General features: G+C 43.0%; 1 protein-coding gene across 1 annotated transcript in view; it reads right to left on the bottom strand.

Annotated features, from left to right (window-relative positions):
• ANKRD29 (ankyrin repeat domain 29) overlaps positions 1-25753 on the bottom strand; it is a 44964-nt gene that overhangs the window by 3800 nt on the left and 15411 nt on the right. Inside the window, exons 5-10 of the mRNA XM_069467848.1 lie at positions 22387-22485; positions 19644-19742; positions 15097-15195; positions 6185-6283; positions 4447-4542; positions 2076-2174 (exon numbers count right to left, since the gene is read on the bottom strand). Coding sequence (XP_069323949.1) covers positions 2076-2174; positions 4447-4542; positions 6185-6283; positions 15097-15195; positions 19644-19742; positions 22387-22485 — 591 coding nt within the window. The remainder of the gene's footprint in view (positions 1-2075; positions 2175-4446; positions 4543-6184; positions 6284-15096; positions 15196-19643; positions 19743-22386; positions 22486-25753) is intronic.

Here is a 25753-nt window from a genome sequence, read left to right as displayed (position 1 = left end):
AACTGTGTTAGTCAATTACATCACTGTTGTGTGTGTCATCCATGTAGTTCTAGAGACCTGGTCTAACCCCTTTTCTCTCCCAGCTGGTCCCCACTGAGTTTGCAGGTTGCTGAGGCTGTGTGGGCTGTTGTGACGGCCAGTGCCCCAGGATAGCCCCTAATGGCCGTCTACAGCATCAAACCACTGTATTTCCCCACTGTTCCTGGGAGAAGATGTGTTCTGACTGCTTAGTCGGGGGTGCTGGGAACACAAGACCCCTGCACCCAGGGGACTGGCTGTAGTGTGAGGAGTTGCTAATGGGGCCACTGGCCAGCCCTCTCATCAGGCATCTGCCTTGAAGTCTCAGGGCAGAAGTCCTGGAACTCCTAGCGCAGAAGAGTACTTCTGGACTAGCTTAGATGTCACTTTGTCTGGGAAGCCTGCAATAGCCTTCTTTACTTCTCTGCTTATAGCTCTTATCACTTTGTATTGCAATTGCTTATTTAATTATCTTTATTCCCCACTAAATTCTGACCTCCCTAAAAGCAGAGACTGTGTGAATCTTATTCGCTGTTGTATCCCCAGCACATAGGACAGTGCACGGTGTCTAGGAGGTGCTCCATGTTTGTGGAAAAATGAATGAAGGCTAAGAATACCCCTTCAAGAGTCCTGGGTGGCTGCTGAAATCCCAGCACCCTTGCTTCTGGAGCTGCCATTAATATGATTGGCTCCTATGGGATGGCTGGTGGGTGGGTGGGAGCTTCCCTGGCAGTTACCCCCAGGTTTCTAAGGGCTTCTGCAGTATTAGGCTCCAACATGAATGCCCAGATATATATTCAAGTAGTTTTAGGGAGAGTCCAAAGTCTAGCATTTTACCAACTGGAAATTACCCATAATTATTTCTGCTGATGGTTATTCCACTATTCTAGGAGACACACAGGAATTGCATTTTTCAGTTTCTATATAAAGTTACTACCATTTCCCCCTTGCCTTAATTCAGTACTGGATAGCTCATCAACAAAGATTGATCTCTTTAGGAAGTCTGTGTACAAGGTCTAAAGATAAGATCTGAGGAAAGGCAATTGTGACTTCAACTGGCTTATCACACAGCCAGGCCAGTTAATGGGAAACAAATCAAAATGCCTCAGGGGCAAGAAGCAGAAATGTTATCTTCAGGCAATCCAATGGTAGGAGTGGGGAAATAATACTTCCACATGCTAAGTAAAATGAAAAAAGTTACCCCTGGCATGTTGTTTAATTGGCACTGCTTAATGGTTTCTTTTCAGAATGTCATGAAATAGTGTATGTTTTTGTTTTTTTAATTAAAAAATTTAACACAGTAACAGATGCTTATAAAAATTCAATGAGTATGTTAGCATAAAGTGAAAGCTGTTTTTCATGCCTTCCCCTATTAATAAGCATCAATCCCACTTCCTCCTTCAAAATTTGGTAGATTAGTGCGTTTGCTCGAGACCTTTCCTAGGCTGCCTTCCTCCCCTGCAGTCTGTCCAGCTGCCAGCTCAGGCCCATGTGGAACAGGAGGAAGTACAATAACAATCATTTTTCCTATTGTTAGTGTGTACCCTCCCACCTGCAAGTTTGGGCTAATTGTAAATGAAAGATTTAGAACTAGAAAAAAAGATGGATTGGTTTTGTAACAGTGGCACGTACGCCTGTTAACAATATAAAGGCAACATTTCCCCCCATGTAGTCAGCAAATATAGCACAAGCAATTCTCAAGATAGGAACGTCCAACTCATGGGGACGGTGATAAACTACCAGAACTTGGACATTTTGGGGGCATGTCTTGGATGATAGAACAATACTTACTCCCATCACGACTGCCCTCCTCTTTCCCCCCACCTCTGCCAGGAGGCTGCACCACTGTTAACTGAAAACCACTGATGAAACAGGGTTTTCAGTACAATTCCCTGGGCCCAAGTGTACTGCCGTTTCATCACCTACTCATAGCAACCCTGCATGCCCTTGTTATGCAAAGAGTGAAGATGGTGACTGGAGCCGGAGAGATGTTTACCCTGGCTTAGGAGGACGCTGAGAGGGTCCTGATGGAGTTGAAAGATGGGTTAAGTAGGTACCTTGTTTCTCAGGGAGGGGTCCGCCCCTGCTTCCAGGAGCAACGCCACTGTTTTAATATTCCCGCTGAGCACTGCTGCATGGAGCGCCGACGTCCCATTCTAAGAGAAAATGACAGTGTGTGTCAGGAGGGAGCTCACAGTCACTGGCACTTAGTTGGGCTTTCATCATAAACCGTCTGTAACATCAGAGCCTTAATTTTCCTTATCATGCCTCGTACTTCTCAAAGTCACATCAGCACTGATGTAGTGTCCTCAGATTCACTGCCAATGGACAGCGTAAACACTGCTAATGTTCTTTTGCAACTGAAACAAGGAATCGGCCCAGGGTGCACATGACTTCATGGTCACTCAGTCCATTTTATACACTTTAGAACTTGCTGCAGAAAAAACAATGGTGTGCCAAACATTTTTGTTCTTCAAGGACAACACATACAGTCTTTGTATTTTTGGTGAGCCACTTCCAGCAAGGCTGGAGGAATGGTTGCTGGGCCAATGGGCCAACCAGTTAGCCCAGCTACAGGCACCGCAACCCCTAGGCGGGAAGTGGGAGGGAGGCTGGAGTCATGGGGCTTAGGGGAAGAGGAGTATGTGGGGTAAGGAAATGCCCCTGAGGCCTGAGTTGGAGCATTTCTGAGCACAGAAGGTCCTTGTAGATGGGCTGCTGATACTTTATGAAATTTACTGCAAATATTTATTGAAATAAGAAAGCAGCTATATGCAGCATGTAGCTGGACCAGGGAAGGAGGCAAAGAGAATATAACAAGCTAATATAAGAACAATGGGCAGTCACATGACATTGGTTCCAGAGGGTACATATGTCTACAAACAATACCTAAATGTAAGCTTAGCTTTCTAACTAATTAGTCATAATAAAAATCACTCTGATTTTGTAAAAGACTAAAATATCATACCTAGAAAACAATTCCAAGCAAAGTACCATTTTTCTATAGTTGCTTCTATAATATATATGATAACTCACTAATTTGGTAACATTTCACGTGTCTGAATCTTAGACAACCTGTCAACTTCACCTATTCAAAACATGGCTAAGAATAAAAAGCCAAACAAAAAGAACCATTGGAAATAAGACTAGATTTTGCAAAGTCCATTTCTAAAGCTTTTTCCTTTTGTTGATAGAATTTACTTTTATAGATGGTTTATTCTTACTTTACAAACAACTTCAGCAAGTGCAGCTTTCTGGCTTCCAAGCTGATGGAAGACTAGGAGTAGCTCATTAGGACAGAAGAGAGGGACCAATGAACACACTGACAACAGCAGTTCTGTATTAGCTGACAGCAAGAATGGAGTCTAAAAATATGAAGAGCAGACACAAAAGTGTCCATGAACCTCCTGGGGTCATTTATGGGCAAGTAGATTTTATACACATTGATAAACCCTGAGGGCACAGTCCCCAAACTGCTAAGCCACTGTGTCAAATTAGAACAGATTTCATGTCCCCTATTTAAGAAAAGAGGAGAATGTATTGTAGGGATCAGCAAACTATGACCTGTGGGTCAAATCTAGCCTATCCCCTCTTTGTGTATGTCCTGCAAGCTAGGATTTGTCTTTACATATTTAAATGACTTAAAAAAGATTAAAAGAAGAATATTTTGTAACATGTGAAAATATGAAATTCCATAAATACCTGTCCATAAGTAAATAAAGTTTTGTGGAAATGCAGCCACATTCTTTATTTTTCTTTCTTTGTTTTTTTGAATTTTCTACGGCTGCTTTCCGGCGAACACGGCAGAGTTGAGCAGTTGTGACGGGGATTCACATGGCTCACAAAAGCCTAAAATATTTACGGTCTGGTCCTTTACAGAAAAAGTTTGTGGACCCCTGATATGTACTGTAGGTTAGAAATATTTTAATCCAAATGATTAAAACTTAAAAAAGAGTATTGGGACTCTATTTTTTAGGAGACCCAGGTCTCCAGATTGACATATTTTTTGAAGCTTCCAGGTGTTTCAGGCTTATTTTATTTCACTTAGGGGAACAGAGCAGAGTGATTCTTTGCTCAGGATAATGAAGAGAAGGAACATAAGTGTTTGCTCTTCTTCCTTCATTGCACAGATCCTCCAAATGATATCAGTATGGTTTAATTTACAATTAGTAACTTCATTACTACTGTCTAATTGGTTTTTTGTGGAAAACTAGGTAGTTACAGACTCTAGTTCACTCTTTTTACGACCTTCCCATTTCTACTAGTGTCCATGGATCTCCAGCTTTAAGAAGTTGTAGGTGTGTTCTTTCAAGAATACAACTAACCAGGCTAATTGTACCCAAATTCTACCACAGTCCCCAAATACGGACTTCTTCTCTTCTAACATCTCCCTTTTATAGATTGGTAAAATTCCTCTTTAGGTCTTACCTTCAAAATACCAAGAGAAGGTGAGAACTTAAGCAACTCCTCTATAACGTCATTATATCCTTTGTTGGCTGCTTTCAATAATGCTGTTGTACCGTCCTTAACAAAAAGAGGAAAATAAAAGTTGATTATTAACATATGTCTGCGTTGGCTGAGAACTAAATGTCAGCCGAGAACTGGGAGTATGATTGCCAGAAACAGGCAAAATGTGTAAATGAAACACAGACCGGCAACATCACTTAATCTAGGGGCATTTTAGAGCATATTAATTCCGCATGAAAGAATATCAGACCAAATATGTGACTGTTTATATTATCTTAGAACCCTGCCATTTGGGAATTCATACTCCTCCAGTCTTTTAGAATGCTGGGTAAGGGACAAGGGGAATTTCAAGAGCCTATTTTTAGGGCATTGATGGACCAAAGAGACATTCTCTGCTGTTCATGACTTAACAGAAATTGTTTAACTGTCTTTAATGATTTAAATTATTGTTGAACTATATTTGCTGTTTTAAAAATTTATGCAACCTTGCCCTACTCTGCCCTAGGCATCCTACTTGCCTGTGTGTATGGGGGGAGGGGAGGACCAGGAGAGAGAGATTGAAAACCACTAAAAAAGAATGCAAAGACAAATCCAAAAATTAATATTCAGCTTCTGCCATTTTTTTGGCTCAAAAAGAGATTTTCCAAATTTCTTCTCTCCCTCCCCCGCCCCCGCCCCCGCCCCCATAGAGACCAGGGTCTCACTTTGTCACCCCGGCTGGAGTACAGTGGTGCAATCACAGCTCACTGCAGCCCAGAACTCCTGGGCTCAAATGATTCCCACCCTGGCCTCCCCAAACTCTTGAGTTTACAGGGGTGAGCCACCACTGGGCCGGACCTTCAGATTCCTTCTTTAACTATCAATGCTGTGTTAGGGAGATTTAGCTCACAGAGTTCACAGTAGTCAAGGAACCACCCCAGCCTGCCATTAGGGCTTATCACTAATTAGGAAGAAAAAAGATGGGATTAGTGGATTTTTGTTTTCTGGCGTCAGAGATCGTGGAAAGAAGAAAAAGTAGGAGAGAGGTCAGTGAAGTGGCCAGAAATGTGTGCTCTGATGTCCTTTTTCAGGGCTTGGACTTGGAGAGGGGAAAGTGGGTCTCATAGGCAAGAGTAATACAAACGCAAAGAGGCCAGACAGTAAAAACACAAATGCAAGCAGCAGAGTGCGGCCAGGCTCTCCCCGACTGCCCTTAGTTCCTGTGGGGCTAAGGGCCCGCTGTGGGGCACGTACGCCGCGGCAGAGTTAGGTGACACCAGCAGAGGCTAGAGGAGACCGCGGGCCAAGGACATGGGGTGCAGGAGGCAGGCGGAGCCAGCGGGGCGCTGCTAGACCCCAAAACGCAGGCTCCGCATCGCCCCCGCTGCACTGCGGCCAGGGGCCAGCAGGAGGCGCAGCACCAGCTGGGTGACCGCTCCCAGCCCCACCCGCACAGGACATCCTGCGGCCGGGTCTCCCGCTGCTCCCCGCCCCCACCCGAGGTGGCGCCACCCTCTCCAGTTCACCCAGAAGTCGTCTGGGGTGGAGGAGAGAGACCCAGCGGCTGCGAATCAGACCTTGACTTTGTCTTCCTGCTAAAGAGCAGGTGGAGGCTGGGAGGAAACCCAGCTGTGGGCTAAGGACAGACCCCGTTTTCTCCGCACACGGAGCCGAGCGGCTTGGCGCTCAGCCCGTCACCGCGGCCCCCGGGAACACTCACGTTCCGCGCGGCGTCGCGATCGGCTCCGCGCAGCAGCATCACCCGCACCGCTTCGCTGTGGCCCATCTGGGACGCGATCCACAGGGGCGCCGTCCCGTCCTGCAGGGAGAGGGGGCGGCAGCCACCGTGACTGGGACGCTTGGGCCTCCCGGTCACAGAACGTCTTAGTTAGCACCAAGTTTCCGAAACTGAAAACCCTGGGAAAGGTCCCTGACCACAGGCCACACTTGCCAGCTGAGTCACACAGCCAGGAGGAACTGAGAGGAGAAGAGAGTGTTTTTAACCCGCGGACACAGACTGGCATCTGGCAGGGCCTGGGCTACTTGGGTAATTGCCAGTATTCAATATTTGGCTTATAAAACCAGCCACTTTATGGCTGGCTTTTACCAATAAGTGTGGTACAGACTTACACACAAGGCTCCGGGGAGCGGCTGAATTGCACAGCACAGCAGAACCAAATCCCACAAACCCAGAGGGAAGCCAGCCTATTTCCCTGCCCCTAGACTCTGTCAATTTCTTTGCTTTCCTGGTGGGTCACACTCACCTTAAAGTTCATACCTTACACTCTGCTTAGTGGGGGCCCCTCATTCCCATAGAAAAGCCGGCAGTTTCCTTGGAGATGGGGTCTGAGGGTCAGAGAACTCAAGACATTTTTCCTACTCTTTTATTCTGGTGTCCAAAACCTCTCATAGCTGCATCACTTTTCAGAAAGCTTAGATTAATTTTATGTGGAATGTTTTGTTGCATCTTCCAGGAGGTGATACGCATTAGTTATAGCAGGACAACATTTTGGGGAATATTTCCTGTATATTATTACTGAACATCCGTTTTTCCATGAACACTAGGCCACGAGGCTCTAGAGGAGAAAAGGTGAAATCTGCAAGGCACAGAGAACAACAGTAGGGTGGCTGCTGCCAGACAGAATGGAAACTGGAAAGCCCCTCTAGTGCAGGAAGGAGCTAGAGAGGGACCGGGAGGCAGTCAGATGTGAGTGTCCATGTCTTCCCCCTGCTCCCCTCTGCTGCCCACTTGGATCTGCGGGTGGAGTGGGCTGGGGAGGAGGTAAGCTGGGGGCGGTAGAAATACCCAGATAAATTATGGGGAATTCCAGATAGGGAAGGATTTTCGCTTTTTCTTGGGATTAAGCCCAGGAATATTATAAGCCCCCTAGAGAGGCTATGCCTGAGAGACAGAAGAGAAATGGCTGTGGCCATTGTCAGGGCCAGTGGCTGAGACATCCCCCAATCCCCATGGCCCACATCCACTTGGCATCTGGGCATCCAGAGTCCCCATCTGCCTGTGGGAAATTGGAAGTGCCTGGGGTTGGGAAGGCCAGGTCACAGGGGGTCAAGACTTCCTGAGCAGAGAACGTGGCAGGGCCAGCACTGTGGTGGGACCAGCTGTGTCCCTGGGGTACCACTGCGGGATGCTTAGGCACCAGAAAGGCCAGCACAGGGGCCAGACATGAGTCTCGCCACCCCCACCCCGATGCAAGGGTGACAGTTGGACTCAGAGAACGTAGGTCACTTTGGAGGGAAGGCCAGGAGGGAGCAGGATCCAGAATTGGCTAAACTTAAGCTCTGAGGTAATTATAGTAATACGGCCTCAAGAGCCTGTTTTAGCCAGATAAGACTGAATTACCCACCAGCGGGAACTGGGGCTGGAGAGCAAAATGATTTGGTCATGGAATATAAAGTTACGTTTTCTGCTGTAGTGTGTAATTTCAACCCCTGCCTACTAGCTGAAGCAGGCACAGGAGTATTGCCCATTGCCATCCTGGACAAGTGTCAGGGGACAAGACATCTGAGTGGGGTGGAGGAAGATGGCACTCAGCAGCCCAGGGAGATCTGGGGTGCTGAGGGATGGTCAGAGGACGTTGGCACCTCTGTCTTGGGAGAGACAGGGGAAGAGGTGCTGAAACAAAGGATGAGGAAGGCTGAAGACACTTTGACCTATTTCATGTTTTTTATAGGGGCCTCTTAGAATATTCTTGAATCTGAATATTACTTATCATTAGCAATGATAAACAATACCTTAATTTGTACTTTAGTTTACAAAGCATTTCCACATTCTTTATTTGATTCTCCCAATTCAGGATTCAATCATTCATTCATTTAAGCAACCAACAATTGTTAAGCATCTTCTAAGTCTCAGGCAGAGTACTCAAAAGAAATAGTGGAGCGGACATGGAAATTTCAGTATGCTTGCATCGCTCCAATAAAGTGTGGACAAATGCACAAAATGAACAGGAGGGGACCTTCTTACTGTGTGGGGATTACACGGTCATTGTAAAAAGGACCAGGGTTTTGCCAGGTGAGAGGCAGAGGAAATTCCCTGTGGAAGAGCAGCAGCAGCCACAGTCACAGTGGTTGGACAGGCAGGGCAGGAAATCCAGCTGCCCTAGCACAAGGGTTGTGGGCAGGACACTGGGGGGTGGTCCGGGCTCAACAAAGGCCTCAAATATTGCCGGGTTTGCTGGCACTCAGGTGCTAATGCACCTCTCCCTCCGTGCCTGCTTTGGGTCCGTTTTGTTCTGTGTCACTATCTCCACCAGAGGGCAGGCAGGAAGGGGCAGCCGGTGGCCTGTTAGATAAGCTTTACAAGGGCTTGCTTGGTTGTTATTAGTACAATTGTATTAAATGATACTAATATATGGGAAAGTACTGAGACATGCTATATTGTGAATTTTTAAAAATATTATCAATTTATAACAGCAATAACACTCATTAACTGGAATAATCATGGGAGGTGGAAAAAGCAATCGCCACTTCCTAGTTGTCAGACCTTAGGCAAATGACTCTCAGCCTCCGAGTCTGCAGAAAGAAATATTAGCTTCACAGAGATGTTATTAAATGAGAAAGCATATATAAAGCTGGTGAGCATGAGGACTGGCTAATAGAAGCCTAGAAAATGTTAACTGAATCTGAGTATTATTTATCATAGAAAGCGATGTTTCTTAAAATTTGTACTTTTGTTGACAAAACACTTCCTTTGTTTGATTCTCCTAGTGACCCTGTGAGAAAACTGACTGATGTGCAGGTAGGAGTGATGGGTAAAATGCGATTTGGGGGCTGCCTCTGTATTTCTTTATGAATTACTTCTCCAAATCTGATTTTTGAGCCCAGGGAGTTGCATGTGAGTTAGAGCATTATTTCCAAATCTAATTATTTATCAGTTGATTATCTAGTTTACGAACTAGGAGAGGTTTTCCTCTTCTGTATACCTTAATTTTTTCTCTTATTTTTTTCCCTTCTAATATAATGGTCAGAGCCTTCATTTTCATAATGAAAATGATGGAAATTAAGTCAATTTAGAGTTTTGTAGAGTTTTAGAAAGAACTGAAATGGGAAAAATATTTAAATATGTTCTTGAATACTTCTTGACAAAAATATATAGTTTTAATGTGTTGAATATGTGAAAAAATACATTAAATCAAATAAATCACCATGAAGTTACAACCTCTATGGCACTTTTTTAAAAAAAGGAAATAGAACATTCAGCAAGATAAGATTCATGGGTTATAATAGCTGTTCTTTACTATTTGTTGTGCATAACAAGCAGAAAAAAATTTAAACTTATTTTACAGACCAAGTGATAAAGAGGTGTGATGGTTGAAAGCTACACGGAGATTTGGGGTCAATGTAAGAAAGAAGGTATAACCAGGGATGGCTACAGCTAAATAAGCTGATCAAACAGTAATGAGTTCCCCACACCTAGGGGTGTTCAACATTGCCTATTTTTATAGAAAGGATTCAAATACTGATAGATGGTTGACTTCTATAGTTCCCTCCAAATCTGCCATCCCTTCATTCCATTTGAGATAATATATTAATATTCAAGTATCCTCTAATACATTTTTAAAGCTAGATCACAGCATGAGGTGCATGCAGTATATGACATGACCTGTATTGGAGACTTATATAGTCTTACGTGGTCCTGAGATTATTTAGAAGAAAAAAAAACAAACCACTCTCTTCCATGGCAACGAGTATCCAAAGGGGCTCTACCTCTTTGCTTCCACTGCCTTCCAGAGCTCACGCTTGGGCTACTTCTACCCACATGCTCAGAGAAGACAGAAAGTCTTAGGGACCAGTCCTATTATAAGTTGGGGGCCCAGGAGATGTACAGAACCCAGCCAGTGGCAGAGGGACTTCAATACCTAGATACCTTTGCTACCAGCCCTACCCTGACCTGGAGCCCATTTTGCATGATCATGTCCATTGTCCAGCAAATGAGTCTGTAAAAGATGTTACCAGATGCTTGTACTACCCAGGTCTGACCCCATTCTCCTCAGCCATAGGTGATGGGACCAAGGACGGGCAGGCCAGCCAGTCACTGTGGCTTCGTGCAGAAAGACAAGCTGCAACAATGACACAGCTATCCCAAGAGTTTGGCAGAATGACCTGTAAACTTGGGGATTACATATGAGATGCGTAAGCAGAAGAAGCTGGTCAATAAAAAGGAGTGGTAGAAAGAGAGATAAGAAGAGACTTTGAGAGGACAGAGACCACCTGGTTCATGAGAGAAAGTGTAGCCCTGATTTCTGACGGGTTTTCTTTTCCACAAGGCCTAGATGGAATAGAAATGATAATACTAGCAATAGCTAACATTTACTAAGCACCTGGTGTATATCAGCCCCTGCATGAGGAGTTTTGCACGGATTATTCAATTCTCACAATAATCCTATGGCAAAGGTACTATTATTATTAAGGTTTAACAGATGAGAAAAACTAGGATTCAAGGAAAGTAAGTGACTTGTTCAAGGTCATGCAGTTAACAAGCCAGACTAGAACTGTGTTTCATTTCCTTAAGATATCCACATCCCTGTAAGTACCAAGCTGCTCTCCACCGAGAGACTGGAGTCTGGCTCCCTAGCTGCCTCTTATACTTTTCCTGGACCCGGCATCCTGCCCATGAGCCTGGGCCCTCCATCCGGAGCCGCCTTCTATTTCCCAGCACTGATCACTATGTGCTGCAGGCTTCTGGACCTCCTAGGGGCTCTGCCCAAGCCACAGGGGTCTCCTGGCAGTCAACACACCTTTCCTGAATGTCTATCACAGGCAGAGGGAATAAGACGGAGTCGCTGCCCTTGACAAGCAGTAGGCTCTTCCTATGGCTGGCTGTTCCACTCCCAAACCCAATCTGTTGGCTCTTCCTTCCCCCACTGCCCTCGGCTGGGTTTGCCCCTCTGAGTTTGCGACCTGGGAGAAAAGTTTACTTTCTGGGCCCCAGAAACTCAGCACACAAGTCCAACCCAAGGTGTCTGTTAGAGGAGGCACTTTATTAGATGGCTTTTCTGCCAGGTTTCAAAGAAATACTAATTAGCACATGCAAAGGACTAGAGATGAGTTGTGACTTGCCAACCTCGGCTCTGGGGAAACAGAGTCAACCTTTGCCACTCTATAGAAGTATCTTCTTAATAAGGTGGGTGAGTTGAGTTGGGAAAAGTGTATGTCAAGGCATTTTGTTGATAGAAAAATAGAAATAGCCATCTCAGTTAGTAATTAAAAAATGTTTAACTCATACCAAATCTACTTGGTGAGGACACATGGAAAGAAATGAAAATGAGTTTTTAGAGTGATTATGGATTTCAAATATCTCTGTGACTCTTGATCTCTTTACCTAGAACAATATGGAAGAAAAAAGTTTCAACTTTAAAATCAAGAATGCGGTATTTCCATTATCTGGCTATGGCTTGCTTTGCAATTATGATCCTCATCACAAAGTACTGAAAAGGTCCCCATTTAATTCTCAGTGATAGAGTTACAAAAAAAAGTCATTCCCACCACAGCTCAGATTCCCTGTAGCTCAGATCAACTGTCAGCTGAGTAATATCAATGCAACTTTGTTAACATCTTGTTACAGGACACCGTAAAATGGCAGGACTCTATAGAGTGGCAGTGCAACAATTATATATAAATCAGATTTATCTAAGAATATTAAGAAATTAAACCGGACAAATATTATCTTCATATTGTAAATTTAAGAATTTTTTGATAATAACTCAATGTGTCAGCTGAGATTTCAGAATAAAACATTGGTTTCCAGATATCCTACCTATATAACATTCTATCATGTACAGGCCACTTTAATGGAAACTTTTTTTTTTTTTGAGACTGAGTCTCACTCTGTTGCCTGAGCTAGAGTGCCATGGTGTCAGCCTAGCTCACTGCAACCTCAAATTCCTGGGCTCAAGCGATCCTCCTGCCTCAGCCTCCTGAGTAGCTGGGACTACAGGCATGTACCACCACACCTGGCTAATTTATATATTTTTAGTAGAGACGGGGTCTTGCTCTTGCTCAGGCTGGACTCGAACTCCTGAGCTCAAACAATCCTCCCGCCTCGGCCTCCCAAGTGCTAGGATCACAGGCATGAACCACTGTGCCTGGCCTAATGGAAACTTTTAATTAGACCTTTTTTTTTTTTTTTTTTAAACCTCCTTATAACTTGTGACAAAGTCAGCCAGGACTGGTATCACTTTTGTCATATTTATGGCACTATTTGTTTTCTTGGAACAGAATAAACATGCAGAGTTTACACTTTCAGAGAAGACAGAGCTTGGATTAATCTGACCTGGATAGATAACTGCCTCTAATTATAAGCTCACAATATGTAATAAAAATTATGATGACTTGAGGGAACAGTGGGGTGAGTGTACTCTATAAATGGGAAAAAAATCCCATTGCTTTTTTTCCTCAAAGCAATTCTTATTTTACATAACATCCTTTTCCTGACTAGGAATTCTTTCAGAACTGGAATCTTATAATAATTCAAAACAATTGCGTTAGATGCAGTCTTTGGAAGGCACAGTATTTGCTCCTTGACCAGAGAGTGGGTCCTCACACTCGAAGACTAGCCCATCCACTTTGACCAGGTTGGCCTCACTCTTGAGGAATGAAAAACAGCTGTGGTCTGTTGTGGCTACGGCTGCAACATTGGTTTACTCTTTAACTTCTTGGCTCCAACGTCATCATATGACTCATTTCAGGTTTAAGTGGACACAATTCATGCAATATTTGAAATGTAATCTCTTATATCGACTTGGATTTTTACAGATAGCACTTTAGGCACATAAACAATTAAACGTATTTTACAAATAGATTTGTCAAAATGCCAGAAATTATTTCAGAAGGATATACTAATATACTTGATAATCTCGATGATCTCTCATTTCTAAATTCATAGTAGTGCCTTCAAGAATAGCCTCCAAATCAAACTTATGCAATCTAAAAAGAACCAATTTCTTTTATTAATTTTGGTAAAATGAAGCCTCTGATTCAGGATAAATCAACAATATCAAAATAAGAATGACCAATAAGAAAGTCTAATGAGCCTAGGCGAGCCTGGGACGTAGGTAAACAGAAGCAGGTCAGGTAGCCTCACCCCTGCCCAGGCCCTGTGCCAATACACTGCCTCATCACCCACCACTCAGAAGTGACCACCCCTTCTCCCACCAAGCCGAAGAGGAGCCCACACTATTGGAATCATTAGTAGGTCCTGTATTGTCATCTCTCACAATTATCATGCTGTAGAGACTTCATTTACCAACAGCAAGTGAACATCTGGCAAATCAATTAACTGATACTTTAAAGGAACAGAGATATTAGACTCTAGTCCTGGAATCAACTCTGGCAGGTATGAAAGTGCAACTTCTCCTAAACTGCTTCCTTTCCCAGGAGTATTGCTGGGGCCATCTAAACCTAAGAATATCTTTAAAATTCTAAAAATATAATCTTACACTGATAGCACTGTTTGGCACATGTCAAATGCTCAAGAAATATTGGTTGAAGTTGAATAAAACAATTATCAAAAATTTGGAAGCTTGAAGAGATCATGAGGCTCATCCTGCCCAGCCTCCTAATTTTCAGTGAAGGAAGAGAGATCCAGAGAGGGTGATTCACTTGTTCAAAACCACACAGCCCTAGTTATTAAGAGAGCTGGATCTAGAACTCACGATTCCTGACCTCCAACCCACTTTGGCCAAAGGCTCTTTCTTTTCTCAGGTTCCTTATGTGCCTGGGCTTCTAAAGACTGAAGAAGTTTGCGGCCAAGAGCTCAGATCAACCTTAAGGCTCCCATAGCTATTCATTTTGTGAACACACAGGCATTCCCGTAACAGGTCATATTACAGTGGAGACCTGCTTGAGTATCATTTACTGGTAAGAAATCAGCTTTGCTTTTTCCTAGAAAACTACCTTTAGAGTACTGTTTCCTTAATCTGAAATGTTTTGTTAAAAATAAATTGAATTAGGGCAGAAATACTACCTATACAAGAAAAGCTAATTATAATGCCTTATATTTGAATGGTTCTTCACTATTTCTAAAATACTGCCTATATTATCTTGCCTTTCTGTTCCTTTAAGTATCAGCTGATTTGCCAGATGTTCACTTGCTGTTGGTAAATGAAGTCTCAGCATTAAAATAGTGAGAGATGACGATGCAGGACCTACCAGTGATTCCAACAGCACGGGCTCCTTTTGGGCTTGGTGGGAGAAGGGGTGGTCACTTCTGGGTGGTGGGTGATGAGGCAGTGTATTGGCACAGGGCCTGGGCAGGGGCAAGGCTACCTGACCTGCTTCTGTTTACTATGTCCCAGGCTCGCCTAGGCTCATTAGCTCACTGCAGCCATAATTTATTTGAACAGGAGGTGGCAGAGTGTGTACTTGACCTCAGGCACCAAACACTCAGGTTTTAAAAGCATTGAATTGTGATGTCAGCTCGGGCTTTTGGGTGAGCCCAGAACATAGAACAAGAGAAACCCTAATCAAAGATTAACTTTTCATCACAGAGGCAGTAGGGTTTAAAGAATGCCTCCAGCTGCCTGGTTATCTTAGGTATGTGCTGCTGCAGGACACCCAGCCCGCCCTGCTTCGGGCTCCCTGCACTCTGCGAACCGCAGCTGTGAACATTACCTGCCTTGGCTGGTTGACTTTTGCTCCTGAAGACAACAACAATCGAATAACATCCAAGTAACCACCTTGGGCAGCTAGGAAGAGGGCAGTGGCTCCATCCTAAGAGAGAACAAATTAAAAGCGTTTACAAACTCATCTTTCACATTTATTTTAAAAGAAATTAGATTAAAAATATATTCAATAAAATTTGTCATTTTCATCTCCTTTTAGGTTTCTATCCTCTTGTCAATTAAGAGCTAAATGTTAGATAAAGAAATCCTCCAAATCTAATTTTTATGCTTTGATGAATTGGGAGTAAAAGGTGTCTTTTTTATTTTTTTGAGATAGGGTCTCACTCTGTTGCCCAGGCTACAGTGCAGTGGCATCATGATCACTCACTGTAACCTCAAACTCCTGGGCTCAAGCGATCCTCCTGCCTCAGCCTCCCAAGTAGCTGGGACTACAGGTGCATGCCACCATGCCCGGCTAATTTTTCTGCTTTTTGCAGAGATGGGGTCTCCCTATGTTGCTCGGGCTGGAAAGATGTCTTTTAAATTAGATCTTTCCTACCCTTTTATTCTTCTAGCCCCCTGTCCATGCTCCCCCAGCCTGAGGTTTCCACAAGCATTAAAGCACAGGATGTTTTCAGAAAAACTGCACTAAAAAGAATCTCCACAAAGTTGCTCCCTGCCCGCCCAGCAGACACCAATATTTATAAACACAAAATCGATCCTGCCTAGTAAAGCCCAACGTAAGTGCTCCTTTTCCAATGTTCTTTAGTTTTCTTTTTAAACTGAGTGTCTATGTTCTCTGGATATTCCTTTTTTCTTGGAAACGTGTCATTTGGCGATCTTGGCAAATGTACTGGTCACCTGGAGAGCACCGTTCTCCCCGGATGCTCACTGGGCCAGACAGCATTCACCGCACACAGTGAGCATCGTTGTTTTTAGACTGTGGCGGAAAACCCGAGCACACCCTAGTGGAAAACACCTAGCGAACCCAGCTAATTACCACAGCCCCCGTTGGGAACACTAACCACAAGGTAAAATACACAACACCATTCCCTGCAAGTCGTCTGGTGGAAGGTGCTAGATTTCCAGTGGGTGTCAGCTGAGTTGCCAGGCTGCCCTCAAGGCACTCATTAAAAAATTAATCAGCCTGTAGAGATTTTTAAAGAGATGTTTGATATGGGGATAAAATTTTTGGAATTTCTACCATTCCCTTAGCTGCTGATAACTCTCAGGAATTTTCCAAGATGGACTACCCACGCTTTGAATTTTTCACTGTGCATTACAAGTTTCATTTTCATTCCCATCCACCCATATTTCAACTGGCTTTTTTTTTTGTTTGTTTGTTTGTTTTTGAGACAGGGTCTCCCTCTGTTGCCTGGGCTAGAGTGCAGTGGCATCATCATAGCTCACTGCAACCTCAAACTCCTGAGCTCAAGCAATCCTCCTGCCTCAGCCTCCCAAGTAGCTGGGACTACAGGTGCGCCACCACCGCGCCCTGACCTCAAACAATCCTCCTGCTTGGGCCTTCCAAAGTGCTAGGATTACAGGTGTGAGCCACCTCACCTGACCCTCAATTTTTTTTTTAATGGAAACTTCTGGATTGTTTAGGTCAGGGTGAAGTCTTAACATGAAATGGAAGTTATGATGCATGAAGTTTCTTGAATTATGTTGTAGCAGGGAGGAATTTTTTTTCTCTATCTCGCCTTTTCTGCCGAGCACCTCAGGTATCAAATTGCCAACCTAACACCTCCATTTACATGTTTAATCACCACCTCAAATTAGTGTGACCAAGCAGAGTTCTTGGTCCTCATCCCTGCTTCCCCCAGTCTCCCCATCTGTTTAAAAAAAACCACTCAATTCACCCATGTTCATAACAAAACCCTAGGGTCATACTTAATTCCTCCCTTCCTCTCGAACTTCAAATCCAACCCTGCAGCTCTATTTTGAAAATGTTTCTCAGTGTATCCACTGCACCAAGCCATCATGTCTCCAGGCAGGACAACTCCACGGCCTCATAACTGGCTTCCCTGTTTGTGTTATATTCAGTGTATATCACTTCCTGCTCAAAACCCCACGATGGCCTCTTGTTTGTATTCAAGTAAAATCCAGCTCCCTACTCTGAGGTCGTCTTGGCTGTCCTGGCTGTTTCCTGCCTTCCTCCCTGTGGCCACATCACTCACCCATTCCCAACACCATGTTTCAGCCATGCCAGCCGACTTTCTGCTCCTTGAACTCCCCCAACCTGATTCCCACTTTAGTATCTTTGCATGAGTGGCTCTGTCTGCCCAACCCTCAAGCGCTGCTGGCTCCTTCTTGCCATTTCAGTCAAAAGTCAAATGCCACTTCCTTGTGAGGCCTTCCCCGGCCACCCTCTTTAAATTAGCCCTCTGCCTCCCCCATCACTTCAGTTTTATTCCTCTTTCTTATGTGTGCCTGTTACAAAAAATTTTAATAGATTTAGAGGGTACAAGTTGAATTCCATTACAAGTAAATACTGTATAGTGGTGGAGTCTGGGCTTTTAGGTAATTTTTCACCCCCCCCCACCTCCCTTGTACATCTCCAGTGTCCATTATACCACTCTGTGTGTCCTTGTATAGCTATAGTATAGCTCCCCCTTATAAGTGAGGACATGTGGCATTTATTTTTCTCTTCCTGAGTTACTTCACTTAGGATAATGGTCTCCACTCCCATCCAACTTGCTGCAAAAGACATTATCTCATTCTTTCTTATTGCTGAGTAGTACTCCATGGTATGTATATATATATACACACCCCACATTTTCTTTATTTGCTCATCAGTTGATGGGCACTTGAGTTGACTCCATATCTTTGTGATTGTGAACTGTGCTGTGATAAACATATGAGTGCAGGTGTCTTTTTGATACAATGATTTCTTTTCCTTTGGGTAGACACCAGTAGTGGGCTTGCAGGATTGAATGGTACGTCAACTTTTAGTTTTTTGAGGCACCTCCATACTGAACTCCCTAGAGGTGATACTAATTTACATCCCCACCAACAGTGTATAAAGTTTCCCTTTTGACGGCATCCATACCATCTATTGTTTTTTGAATTTTTATTAATGGCCATTCTAATTGGAGTAAGATGGTATTTCATTGTGGTTTTGATTTGCATTTTTTTCTGATGACTAGTGATGTTGAGCATTTTTTCAAATGTTTCTTGGCTACACAGAGAAGAATTTACTATGGGAAGGGGCTCTCCCCAAACTCTACGTTTGTAAGATTATGTGCTACCTCAATGAACCTTAGAAAGAATATTATCTAAGTACAAATTCTACCCCCACAGTCAATTTGGATTGCCGACTGTTAATGGTAATGCTATGAAAATCACAATTCACTTCCCTTTTCCAAAGACTTTAGCTCTTCCTATTCAACCTACACATACAAATACTCATACACACTCTCAGAGATACTTTACCTATATATAACCAAAGAAATATACAAAGCTTTACACCTGTGTTTCTTAGACTTGGCCACAAGTCAGAACCATCTTTTGCTCAAGTCGTACCCTCACAGACTCCGGTTTTGTTGGTCTAGGGTGGGCCTGGGAACTGGTAGTATTTTTAAAGCTCTTCAGGTGATTCTAATGGGCAGCTGGAGTTGAGAATCCCTCCTTGAGATCATTATCAAGTAACCTAATTACCGGTAATGCTGCAGGCTCCAAGAATGTGTGGAGGGTAAGGCTAGTTTCTGTGAACTTCAAAGAGGTCTGTGATTTGTCAGAATTAACCATGTAAACTCTGGAAAGGTGTTCAAATGGAAAAATTCACACCTACACAGCTCATTACAAGGCTGTGAGAGTTAGTGCCCCAGGCATAAAGGCTAAATGTCTAGTTGTTCAGGACAGCCATACGGTTCCTAGAGAACTGGAAGTAGGAATTCTTTCACTTCTCACCATGAAACTCAGTCAAGTCAATTCATTTCCCCATATTTTTTCCCCCATAAAACTGGAATAACATTTGCCATAAATCCTATGGCATTACAGTGACAGTCAATTAAAAGAGCCCTTGGGTAATGTGCTAATTGCTAATTAGCTGCAAACAGACCCACACTAGCAGGGGATGCCTTTGAAAGGTCAATGGTGTGCATATATTTCAAAGGTGTTCATCCACCCTACCTCATTTCTTTTCCAAATACCGTGATTTCTCCTCTTTGTGCCCTCCCTCACAAATAACAACAGGAGAATATATTTTGGTTTTCAGCAGATCCATATGCTGGGCTAGGTGGTATATCATGGTGTGAATACGTATGTATCACGTAATTTTTGAAGATCTTAATTGCATAGATATATGAAACATCTCATATGTACAACAGATTTAAAAGGAAGAACAAAGGTGGGAAAATAAGATACATGTTTCTATTTGGAAAAAGCTCATCTGGTTCACTATATCTTTTTCCCTTGATGTTTCAGTTTAAAGTCTTACTGTTCATTAAAATATTTTTGAAGTTGGCATTTCTGGCATCCAAATTCAGACCACAATGTTATGGGTAATGAGAAATAAACAAGTATCCACCTAATGTTCCCTTGAAATGCACTCACATAAAGTTGGTCATGGATGTTGGCTCCATGCTTCAGCAAGGTGTCCACCACCTGCATGTGCCCATACTGGCTGGCAGCCAACAGGGCAGTGCCGCCATCCTGTGGACATGCAAAGTATAAACACATTAGAGATAGCACAGGCACATACTTTACCAAGCAGACACTCCTCACACAGGTGGAACTCTGGAAGATAATTTTCCCATCAGTAATAATGAACTCACTTTCCTTCTTTTATCCCTTTTGCTTTTTCTTTATAATCATGACATAGTTCAGCTTAAGCACATGTAATTTTGTTGTACATTCAGTACAGTTATTTGACCAAGTTATTACGATTAATTTAGAAAATTCCCATGCCAACTACAGAATCATCTATTTGCCTTTCACAGTGAGAAACACAGAGCAGAAAGTCTGTACCAAGTCTTGTCAGTTCCATCTTGGAATTATAAGAAGAGCCTCCCGTGGCTTCTGGCCAGAGGTCTTCTTGACAAACATTGGCATCTCCCTGTACCCCACTTATAGGCCACTGATATTAAGGTATTTTTATGGGGTGACCCTCTGGGGCCATTGCCATCATGGAAAAAGATCTGCATCCATTAAAAGAGCGGATAAATATGGTATATTCTGTGTGTCTCTCACTATCCTACTTAGTATTTGCCTTTGAACATGTGCCAATTTGTCCAGGTTTTTAAAATGTGGGCCTTAAAACTAAGCAGAGCCCCATAAAGGAGATGTGCTGTGATGTAAACTGGGACATTCCTTTGTTCCTTCCACTCTACTTTCATCTCTGCGGACTACATTAGAATTAGCTTTCATACCAACCACATCACACTACTGACTCATTGAGTTTGTGGTCAACTAAAGCCCTTCATGGCTTTTTTTGGGTGCTGCAGCTAAAGCATTATCTTTTCCCATCTAGGATTGTTCATTTGTTTGTCTGGCTCTGTGAATTGGTATGTGGACATTTGAGCTGATTATAAATAATTCAAGAACATGTAATCTGGTTCTAAAATACAAATCATAAATATAAGATAGTGTGGTTTCTAAATTTGGACACAGGGTGTTTGTTCAAAATGCCTACCCTTGAAGCTCCACCCTCAGAGGGTCTGATTAAGCAGGTCTGGGGTGAGGTCTGCACCAGTCATGTGGGGTGACTGTGACAGGCAGGTGTCAGGTGGGCTCACTTGGAGAAACACTAGGGGACGCATGTGGCTGGGAAGGGCTTCACCCAGGGGTGGGCTATGTGGTAGAGGTGGGCACTTGAGCTGGGCTCTGAAGGGTGGAGAACGGGGAGGAGAAAGACTGACGGTGGTGGTGGGGCATCTACAAATTGCTTAATGGCAGCAACGAGCACCACTGTTCGTAAGCTTTGTCTTGTCACTTTTCCCAGCTCTTTGCCTAATGAGGTAACAGAACAGATAAAATATGACGATTATCACAGAAGAACTGATATATTTTATTTTTAAAAACATAGTTTTGGGGCATATAGATTTAATAACAATGAGAATAACTGTTGAAACAGAGTTTTGATGACAGGATCATATTAAAACTCAAAACCTCTTGACATTCTTTCCTTCTCATGGAAAACTCTTAGACACCTGCAGTTGACCTAATGGAAATCTGTGAAATTGCTCACCTGGGCCCCATGTTCTGTGGATTTCTGGGATAGCACTAACTGGAACATGTACAAAGGCTTTAAGTCAGTATTAACTTGTCAACCAAGAAGACTGAAGCAGCTGTATGGTCATGCATGGTCATTCTGACTTAGTTCAAAGAGTTTGGATTGAGTTTCAAAGAGTTTTACTTACTATCTTTAGTTATATCACTTTTATAATGAAAAATATAATAATATAAAATATATCTACATATATTTTGTTATTACTGTGTATGTATTATACTCAGAATGTTTGGAGGCATGCATATAATCCAACAGCAGATTTCAGAAAAGACAGAAATCCTATATGAAATTTAGATCTCAATATTTAATAGTAGCTTAACAGACAAAAAATACTGGAAACTCCCTTGATATTTAAATACCACATACAGTGGATTAATAAAACCAAAAAAATTCCAACTTGGGCAGATTTTCAGGGATTTTTAATTATGATTAGGCTAGAAATGAGCTGACAACTACAAAATCTTATGGCAGTTTAAATTCTCCTACAAAACATTATCATGTAAAATCATATTGTGAACACAAAATTGATCTGTCTGCAGTCTCAGTTTTCCTATCTGTATGTCAAAAATGAAAATCAATAACTTCTTTAAAGGAAGAACCACACCTCCTTGCCCAACTATTAATAAACTGTGATGATGTATTATATATTTCAGTGAGGAAAGTAAGCTACCCAGCAAATCACCCTCTATAGAAATCTCTCAGCTTCACTAGGATCAGATTAATAGTTTCAACAATTCCTAACATAGTATTGGGATTAATCTTGAAGTGAAAAAAAAAGCACATAGAAACAGGGAAAGTTAGAAAGCCCCGGCTACTGCACCCCTCCAGGTGACAAAATTTAGAGTCCCAGAGTAGAAAACTGCCAGTGCAGGAAAGAATCTGAGTAATTCCACATAAAATTCTACAACTGTGAGCCCAGAGTAAAAAATGTTATGTTTTGAATCAAATCCCTAGGACTACCCCTTGTAAAAGGGGAAGCACAAATTCATAGTATAGATGAGGAGAAAGCTAATTTCCATGACAACTGCAATTCTTCAGCAGGGTATGAAATCAAGAAGGTTTTCTTACTTTGGTCCTAAATTCGGTGGATGCTCCAAATCCAAAGAGGAATCTTACAACGTCATTATGGCCTTGTTGGGCAGCAAAAAACAGGGCGGTTGTACCTGACTGGCAGAGAGAGAAAGTCTGGTTTAAAAAGATACTTAGTTATATTACATTTGATCTGTACACTTGCAAAGAAAACAAAACAATATCCTTGCATATAAACCCTCTAGCCTAGGAAGGGGCTACATTTGAACTGATTCTATTCTTTTTTTTTTTTTTTTTGAGACAGAGTCTCACTCTGTTGCCCAGGCTAGAGTGAGTGCCGTGGCGTCAGCCTAGCTCACAGCAACCTCAAACTCCTGGGCTCAAGCGATCCTACTGCCTCAGCCTCCCGAGTAGCTGGGACTACAGGCATGCGCCACCATGCCCGGCTAATTTTTTTCTATATATATTTTTAGCTGTCCAAATCATTTCTTTCTATTTTTAGTAGAGACAGGGTGTTGCTCTTGCTCAGGCTGGCCTCGAATTCCTGACCTCGAGCGATCCACCCGCCTCGGCCTCCCAGTGTGCTAGGATTACAGGCGTGAGCCATCACACCCAGCCTGATTCTATTCTTTAGTCTGAGAAGTAACAAAGTGAAAGGAAAATTTTATTCTTGGTGTGGTGGGATGAATGGTGGCTCCTCAAAAGGTATGTCCACATCCTAATTCCCAGAGCTTGTGAATACGACCTTGTATGGCAAGAGACGTGATTAAGTTAAGGATTTTGGCAGAAGGAGCTTATCCTGGGTTACTTACCTTGGTGGGCCTTAACTCCAATGACAAGTGTCTTTCTAACAGTGAGGCAGAAGCAACCTCACAGATAGCTAAATCTTGGAAGCACCTAAGTGTCATCTACAAATGAATGGATAGTCAAAATGCAGCATATCCAAACAATGGAATATTATTTAGCGTAAAAGGAAGGAAATTCTGACATATGCTACAGGATGGATGAACCTAAGATGCTACACTAAGTGAAATAAGTCAATCATGAAAGAACAAATACTGTATGATTCTACTGTGGTGTCTAAAGTAGTCAAATTCATAGAATCAGAAAGTAGGATGATGGTTGCCGAGGGTTGCCGGGAGGGGAGAATGCGGGGTTGTTATTTAATGGGTACAGTGTTTCAGTTTTACAAGATGTAAAGAGTTACAGAGATGGATGGTGGTGATGGTTGCACAACAAACATTATGAATGTATTTCATACCACTGAACTGTAGGCCTAAAAATGGCTAAGATGGTAAAGTTTATATTATGTGCATTTTACCACAATAATAAATTTAAAAACAGAGTGAAGCACAGGGGTATTTGACACGAAGAATGGGCAATGTGACCTCTGAGGCAGAGGCCAGAGAGCTGTGGCCACAGGGAACGCTGACAGCCACCAGGAGCTCGCAGAAGCAAGGACGGGAATCTCTTCTGGAGCCTCCAGAAGGCGCATGGCCCTGCCTGCACCTTGATTTTGGACTTCTGGCCTCCAGATCTGTGAGAAAACACATTCTTGTCATTTGAAGCCATCTGGTTTATGAGAATTTGTTACAGCAGCCACAGGAAACTAACTAAATATATTTGGCATGTTTGGGAAACACCAGCATTCATTAATACAGGGAAGAATTCTGATTATAAAATTTAGTGCCCTAGAGGAGAAAGCTACCAGTGCAAGAAAGAATCTAAGTAATTTATCCAGAAATTTCCCCAGTTATGAGCCCAGAGTGAAACAAGCTCAAAATATTTCTCAGAATTGGACAAAGTAACAAGAAACAGCCTGGTTTTAAATTTTAAACTGATCATAATATTCTGAGACACAATTTTTAGCATCCTCCCTTCTCAGCTATAAGCCTACAGAAGATTGGTACCAAACTCATTGTGTAATATGAGCAAAATCATGATACACTCTTGTGGGCAATATATACTTTTCCTGTAAAGATACTCTTCACTTCTGCACTTTGAGCTTGGGACAAAACTAACATCACTTTCCCAGGCACAGTGAAAATAAATCCCTCTTTCCACAGCTTACCTGGAACTGTTCAGGTGGTAGGTCTCACTCAGGTGTGAGAAGCCCAGGACAGCATGTCCTGTTGACTACCGATAACTCTAAAACTTGTCCTTGAGGGCGCGTGTGTGTGTGTTACAGGAGGGTAGGAACAATGAGGCCCACCACTGTGGCAGAACACCTAACTGCTGCCCAGATATAACCCTCTGTCTCAGGCTGTGCCCCCAACCAGACTCTGCCCCAGGAAGGCACAGGCACGGTGACCATCCACAGGGCCTTTCTGCTTGCAATGCAGGGTTGATTTTCTTCTTGGCTGCCACAGAAACGAGTGGGAAGCACCCTCCCGTTGCTTTCTCACAGTGGAGGACACTGGGTTCCAGAAATCTTCAGCCATAAACGGGTCTGGATGAAGAAACCTGGCTAGAATAGGAAAACTCTCATCTTTTTCCCCCTACATATTTATGCATTTATTTTTTATATTAAGGGGGTACAAATGTTTTTGTTACATGGATAGCTTTTATAATGCATTAGTCAGGGCTAGAAGGGTGCCCATCACCTGGGTAGTATTCACTGTACCTGTTAGGCAGGTTTTTACCCCTCTCCTTCCCCTGCCCTGATTTCCAATGATTTTTACTTCTCTCTGTGCCCATGTGTGTCCATCAATTAGTTTCAAATCACCTTCCTAATAGAAAGTAAATTTCTTGTATTTATTTAGATAGATAGAGTCTCTCTGTGTTGCCCTGGCTAGAGTGCTGTGGCATCCGTCTGGCTCAGAGCAATCTCAAACTCCTGGTCTCAAGGGATCCTCCTGCCTCCTGAGTAGCTGGGATAACAGGCGCTCAAGACCATGCCCGGCTAATTTTTTCTATTTTTAGTAGAGACAGGGTCTCACTCTTGCGCAGGGCTCAGGCTGGTCTCCAACTCCTGAGCTCAAGAGATCCTCCTACCTCGGCCTCTCAGAGTGCTAGGATTATAGGTGTGAGCCACTGCACCCAGCCAGAAAGTAAATTTTAGAGACTACCATGTGTCCTTTTTTAGGAGTTGTTTCTTTATTAAGAGAAAGGACTGGTTTTTCAATAAGCTTTCTTGATACACTAATTACAAAAATCATAATTACAGCAGTTTGAGACAATTTTGGAATATACTTACTACCCATCATTATGCAAATTCAGCAACCCATAGACACGGGGAGCTAGACTTCAGCCTGGAATGTGAATAAAGGTCTTTATGTGTGTGCTTCACACCAACTGCGTTTGCAGCTCCTGTGCCTGACAGATATAATCAGTGAATATTGCTGGCTCTCTAATGCCATGATTTTCAGGACCATTAGTTTCCATTTGTTTCCCTATCAAGCTCTGT

This window comes from Eulemur rufifrons, chromosome 5 (assembly GCF_041146395.1).
Source record: "Eulemur rufifrons isolate Redbay chromosome 5, OSU_ERuf_1, whole genome shotgun sequence".
Taxonomy (NCBI): domain Eukaryota; kingdom Metazoa; phylum Chordata; class Mammalia; order Primates; family Lemuridae; genus Eulemur; species Eulemur rufifrons.
The sequence above is the reverse complement of the archived record's forward strand: the minus strand, read 5'-3'. Positions and strand labels throughout refer to the sequence as shown.